The following is a 6,868-nucleotide window of genomic DNA, read 5'->3' as shown; positions in this document are numbered from 1 at the left end:
TAAACAAGCGGCCATCTAGCTCAGAAGCAACAAAGCCCACATGGAAGAAGCACACCAGCCTGTGTGATCATGAGGTGTGGATAGGATCCGGTACCAGGCATCTAAGACCCAGAACAAAATCATACCCAAGGTGAATGGGGGGAAGGTCATGGGGTCATGGACCCAATGCCCATCTCTAGACAATTGGACATCCCCCTACCTAGGGGTCACAAGGAAGAGATGAGCCAGTCAGGGTGCAGTGTAGCACCGATGAAACACACAACTTTCCTCTAGCTCTTTGGTGCTTCCTTCTCCTCACTATCATGACCTCAATTTTACCTTACAAATTGGATTAGACCAGAACATGCACACTGCTACAGACAAGAGCCTGCAACACAGGGAATCCAGAACAAGCCCTCCTCCCCACTCCCAGGGCCAACAATGAGAATAGAATACCAGGAGGATTAATGGAGGGGAGGGGGAGAAAAGGGGACTCGATCACAAGGATCAACCTATAACCCCCTCTCAGGAGGACGAACAACAGAAAAGTAGGTGAGGGGTGACAGAGGACAATGTAAGATATGAAAATAATAATCTACAAGTACCATAGACGACCACAGACCAAACAAATCTGTCTTGGATGAGGTACAACCAGCATGCTCGCCTCATTTGCTTTGGACATCGTGCTTGGTAAGGTAGTGGGGCAACCAACAAGAGGAAGGCCCTTGATAAAACCGATTAACAGCGGCTGCAACAGTGAATTCAAACCTAAGAACTGTGAGGATGGCACGGGACCAGGCAGCGCTCCATTCTGTTGTACATCGTTTGCTGCTATGAGTCAGAACTGTCTCAAAGGCACCTAACAACAAACATGGACATAGTAGCTTCTCAGTAAATGTTGTTAAACAATTGTAATTTGTCCTCCACATGCCTTGTCAGAATTTATGTCAAAAAAAAGTTCTGCTGTATAGGAACTCCCTTTGCCTGGAATTCCTTAATGACCCACCTACTCCTCGCCTTTCCTGTAATGCATTATTCTCATGCTTCATTTAGTTATGTCATCGGTGAATTGGACTTCAGGATTACATAATGCCACGGCTTCCAAGAAAGCCACGGCGACACTAAGCCTCATCCAATCCAAGGATCAACACTAACAGAAGATTTTCCATTGCCAGATTTATTAAAACAATTATCAAATGCCCTTAAAGGTCCTTCCAATACTGTAAGGTGTCCGTGTGGACTAGCTGAATAGCAATTCTGCTTTCCATCTAGTTTTTGCCCTCTGATTTCAGATCTTATCTTCAATACTTATAGAGCTGTCCAGTCATAGTTCATGGGAATTGCAGTGTTGTGGCCCATCAATAAGCTAAGCCATCTCTCTAGTAAATAGATTCCATTGCTTCTCGGGCAGTTGGTCAGCATAGCACTGCTTATCACAACCCTTTCACACTGCAAAGGAACAGTTGTCTCACGCAGCACTAAAACTTTCTGATCAGAAGTTCAATCCCATTAAATGATAAGGGGAAAGTGCTCACTGGTTCCCAAATTAAAGAGCTATGATTAAGAGTCATCTCTGCCTCTCATAATTTAACTCAACCACAGCAGTAAAAGCCTTCTGTTCAGAGGGATTTTAACTTGAAAGAGAATCCCATGTACTTGGCTCTTGCTGGAATTGTGCGACCAGGGAGGAAAGAAAGACGCTTTATTGAAGCACAACAGAAGTTTCTGGTCAAAAGAAACAGAGACAGCAAAGCATGTATAATCAACATTTCCAAGACAGGTGGCATAAAGACACATTAGCATTTCGTTCTAGCAAATGTGGTTTAGAATACACAGGAGAGTTATATGTGAAGTGAGAGAGGAAAAATTGCTAAGGTGAATTTGAATGTTCAATTACAAATGCTATTAGTTCCTTATTAAAAACGTTTTTACAGTTGTGTGTGTGTGTGTGTGCCTGCATTTCAAAAGACTTTTCTAACACAGAGCTGAACTTACTCACCATACTCATGAAGCTCAGTGGATTATCTGTGGTTACTATTCTCATTCGCTTACCATTGTTCTACCTATACCTAATCAACTAAAGCACTTCCACAGAGTTTTCAGTGCAATCTAGTTTAAATAGCGCTTCTGTCCTGAAGCCTCCCGTGACGTTGAGAGTATCACAAGTTCCTGTCCTTTCAATACAGGCAGCTCTCCACTCATCTGTGTTCCTCTCACATTGTTTTCATACCTCTGTTTCAAAGTAACACACATGAAGGGATTTATTTTTACTTGCTACACTTCCATTTCCACTAAAAGACATTTGACTACCGGAGCACAAAGTTCATGGTTCATTAATCCTTCGACCCCAGTGTCTGAAACAAAGTACACTGAATAACCCTGAGCTACATGAATAAAGATTTTGGATATCCATATGCATAATGTGAACATCATTTACTGTGAGTCAGAGGTGACATGTAATATACATATTGCAGATATTTTATATATATATATATGTATAAGTATGTATCGCATATAAAACTCAGGTTAATTCCAGCACCCCTGATCTTTGTTTATTCCAAAAAGTTGTCTATCTCAAGTAAAATGCAGAAGAGTTTGTCTCTCTGACAATTGGCTCCAATTATTTCAATAATCTAGCATATTATATATACGGTGTGAGGGGAAGGAGACTTCAAAAAAGTTTGTGGGAATTTTTCTGTGGTCTTTGAATTCCATTTTTCCATGAACTTTTAAAGTAGCCTTCATGTTGAATTGGTTTATAAATGTTAAATTGAAGGAACTCACAGAGGTTTCTTAAATGAACTGCAATAATTATCACCCCTTAAAGTGAAATAGCCTACTTTGATATGCTCAGTGGTGTAAGAAAATATTTAGCTGAACCAAATAGAGCCATAAATATTACAATAACCTTAAAAACCTAAAAAGTACTGACCTTGCTTTCTGCTAGCCAGCGATGTGGGTCGCAACGCACGTCAGGAACAGCTGAAAACACCTACCAGAAGACAGAGAAAGATTATTGAAGGATCACTTCCTCTAAAATGCACTTATATGAACTAAATTCTTCACCATTAGCATCCAAAAATTTAACTACGAAGCTTACAGGTTTAAAAAGAAAAATGTTTATAACAAGCACTCAACCAATTTCCAATGACCACTTATACATGTGTGTATGTATATCGTTCTAAGACAGAGGCGTGGAAAAGCAGCTCTCGACGCTGTTTCTTGAGAGCTCTGGAAGGGAAACAGCCTCTATTAAATCAATGCTATTTTAGGTCTGTTACTTTTTGCCAGTACACTACAGGTGTATTTCATAGTGGGTTGGATTTGATTACCTCAATACTTGGTCACATATATTCTTTACCTTTTATCAATACTCTATGATGAATTGACAGAAACAAAACATGATTTCATGTAAGCACTGCTTTACATTAGAAGTAAGAGTAAATACTTGGGAGGTAATGAATATTTTTCTAGGGTTATGGGGACTAGATCCTAGGTGTAACTCATAGGAAAGGATCCCAAACAAAAAGCTGTAGGGTCTTAATAAAATCTTTCTCTAGGGCAGTGGTACTCAACTTTCCTAATGCCGTGACCCTTTAATACAGTTCTTCATGTTGTGGTGACCCCCCCAACCATAACATTATTTTCGTTGATACTTCATAACTGTAATTTTGCTACTGTTAGGAATCAGGCAATCCCTATAAAAGGGTCTCTAGACCCCCAAAGGGGCCGCGACCCACAGGTTGAGAACAACTGCTCTAGGGGAAGGGAAGTAAAGATGCATTGCTACAATTGCCCTATGCCTAGGAACATATTAAGGAATCAGTCAATTCTTTGAAGAAGATGTTCAAAGGATAATTTGCTCTTCATAAGGAAATAAAGCATTTGATAAGCTGCTGTCTAAACATGTGTTTTCGACTGGAATTGCCTGTAACCAGGGTTATATATCCATGATCCATATGCCATTTTTACATTTCTGCATGGTTGCAAACAAGCCATCCTAAAATAAATACTTAAATACGGAACAAATAATACATTGATAATTCATGCTTCTTTTGGAAGAACTTAGAGTTCTCAAGCCAGGTTTCTTTGGAATATATGAAAATGAGGCGATCATAAGAGCAAGCAGAAGCATTACGCAGGAAAAGAAAAATCTGCATTATAGCAGGCCTGCCAGCTTGAAATGAGATAGCTTTTCCCTGGAAATCAATTACTTCTCTGATTACGCATACACCTTCCCGAATGGATATTTGAAATTTGAAAAATGTATGCAGGAATTTCAAAGAGTTCACAGGGGAAAAAGGAGTTTAAAGAATGGCATTTTTCCATGAACTTTTGAAGCCTTCTTGTGTCTTAAAACCACATATTGAAGAAATGTGATCGATTTAATCAAATTCAATCAGTTGAAATATTTCCATTAGCATCACATCCTAAGATAACTTCAACCACAAAAGTAGAACTTCAGCTTTATTTACTTGTAAACATTACTTTAGATCAAGCGATAAACAAAGATGGGGAGGAACTATGGGGCAGGGAATAACAGTATATGAGAAAGGAAGATTATTCTATATGAAGAGGAAGACAAATGAATGATAAAATTTAATAACAAAGAGTTGGAAAGTAAAAAAGGAAATGTGCTAACACCACAATTTGAGTGCTTCTGTTTCATCAAATAAAAAAAGAGAGGTAAATAGGAGCTAAGTAATATACTGTAATTAGACCCTATCAAAGAAAATACTCCCATCTATATAATAAAACAATAGAAGCACCTAGAGTTGGTTTTGGAACTTTCCATCAAGGAATGCAAGCATTCACAATCATTTTTCTGTTTTCATTTATCATCTCGCTTGAATTATATGTTGAGTAGCACTGTCCCATTTTAAAGATACAATTAAATATAATTTATTTTTAAACAGGTAGCAGGTAGCCAAATGATTGTTTAGGCTCCCAAAGTACAGCCTAAAGCATCAGTTCTCAACCTAAGGGTCGCGACCCCTTTGAGGGTCGCCCGATTGATCACAGTAGCAAAATGACAGTTATGAAGTAGCGACGAAAATAGTGTTATGGTTGGGGGTCACCACCACATGAGGAACTGTATGAAAGGGTCATGGCATGAGGAAGGTTGGGAACCACTGTCCTAAAGGATTAGAGTCCCCGCACTATCATGTAACTAAAAGCATGACAAAAGCGAGCTACTTACTACCTTTGGGACTTTGTTTCCACTTTCCTCAAATGAATTGATTCAGAGACTCTGAAATGGTTGTTTTAGAGACTAAGGAAGAGATACATATACAATTCTACCACCACAGCATCTAGAATAAAACTAAGACAAACCAAGTCCATTGCCATCAAGTTGATTCTGACTCACAGAAACCCTTGGGGGTTTCTGAGACTGCAAAATCTGATAGAAGCAGACAACCTCTTCGTTCTCCCACAGAGTGGCTGGTGGTTGGAACAGCTGACCTGGCAGTTGGCAGCCTAATGTTTATCCCAACATCACCTCCAGGCTCCTGAGAATGAGGCTGGTACTCAACATCTGTTAGCCAATAATACAACAATAACAAAAATGGTCTGTGATCATGCACATTCAAACTCCAAGGTTGCTTTTCTTACTCTGGCTGCTCCATTCTTACAAGATAATTTCTTTTGGAGAGGGAGATACTGGCAATTGAGTGGAGTGACCCTCCACTTCCCCACACCACCATTGCGCAATAGAGTTAGAGCCTCATTCTAGAAAAGCAAGGCATTCTTTATCTTGCTTCATAAAACTTCCTGGCATAAAATGTGACTGCCATGTAGCCATTCATCGAAATCCCATTACAATTCCATGCTAGGAAACTAGCTGGAATTTAAAGGCACAATAAGAACTTGCAATTACTTTCAATTTGTCCACTGAGTCCTTCCAGAAGGTTTTACAAGCAGCATCAATTTCCTTTCCTATCATGCCAAAAATGGATTCCTGTTCAGTCTCCAGGCAAAGAAGTTGATCCTTGAGCTGCAATCTGGCTTCTTCCATCCTCCTTAAGTTCTCTTCTTCATTACTTATATGTTTTTCCTAAGGCATTGACAAGAAGTGAAAACACAGAAGGTGATTATTAAGTGGCTCAAATACCTGTAATATCCATGCAACCACCTCAGTGAAGGGAATTACCAGAACGCAGCAGATCTGAGGCACTCAATACTGGGGCTGACTGATAGAGCAGTAAGGGACCTAGCGAGCTGGAGGGTTGACAAAGAAAACTATAGTAATTCTCTAACAAAAGCAAGCAAGCAAAAAAAAAAAAAAAAGTTTAAAAAAATACTCTTCCACTTTAACATATTGCCATTAGAGCATCAAAGAGTAAAATTCTGTTGGCACAAAAGTTTCTGTGAGTTTTCTACAGACATAAGGGAAACCCTAGAAAAGGCGAACTGTTGGATAAGATGGTGTTAGTTTGATTCCAGACGACCAAAAAAAGCATCTCTCATCAAAACATGAACAGGCTAAAGTGTGAAACAATAAAACTGCTTTTGAAGCATGGAAGATTTAATAAAACCCAAATGAGCAAACAGATATAATGAAAAGGGACTTTTAAAGAAGTCATTAAGACAACGGTTCTCCAAAAAATTATATCATACTGAATGAGGGGGGAAGTGTGGAGTGGAGACCCAAAGCCCATTTGTAGGCCACTGGAGATCCCCTTACAGAAGGGTCTTGGAGAGGAGACAAGCCAGTGTGTGATATAACAATGATGAAGCATACAACTTTCCTCTGGTTCCTAAATGCTTCCTCCTCCCCTACTATCATGATCCCAAGTCTACCTTACAAATCTGGCTAGACCAGTGGATGTACACTGGTACAGATAGGAAGTGGTAACACAGGGAATCCAGGGCAGATGATCCCTTCAGG

At 39.6% G+C, this 6,868-nt stretch overlaps 1 protein-coding gene across 1 annotated transcript in view; it reads right to left on the bottom strand.

Moving 5' to 3' along the window:
• CEP128 (centrosomal protein 128) overlaps positions 1 to 6,868 on the bottom strand; it is a 446,899-nt gene that overhangs the window by 259,620 nt on the left and 180,411 nt on the right. The window contains exons 15-16 of the mRNA XM_030884984.2: positions 5,858 to 6,034; positions 2,912 to 2,971 (exon numbers count right to left, since the gene is read on the bottom strand). Of these exons, the coding sequence (XP_030740844.1) occupies positions 2,912 to 2,971; positions 5,858 to 6,034 (237 nt within the window). The remainder of the gene's footprint in view (positions 1 to 2,911; positions 2,972 to 5,857; positions 6,035 to 6,868) is intronic.

This window comes from Echinops telfairi, unplaced genomic scaffold (genome assembly GCF_000313985.2).
Source record: "Echinops telfairi isolate 266 unplaced genomic scaffold, ASM31398v2 ScPeMD7_18;HRSCAF=68, whole genome shotgun sequence".
Taxonomy (NCBI): Eukaryota; Metazoa; Chordata; class Mammalia; order Afrosoricida; family Tenrecidae; genus Echinops; species Echinops telfairi.
The sequence above is the reverse complement of the archived record's forward strand: the minus strand, read 5'-3'. Positions and strand labels throughout refer to the sequence as shown.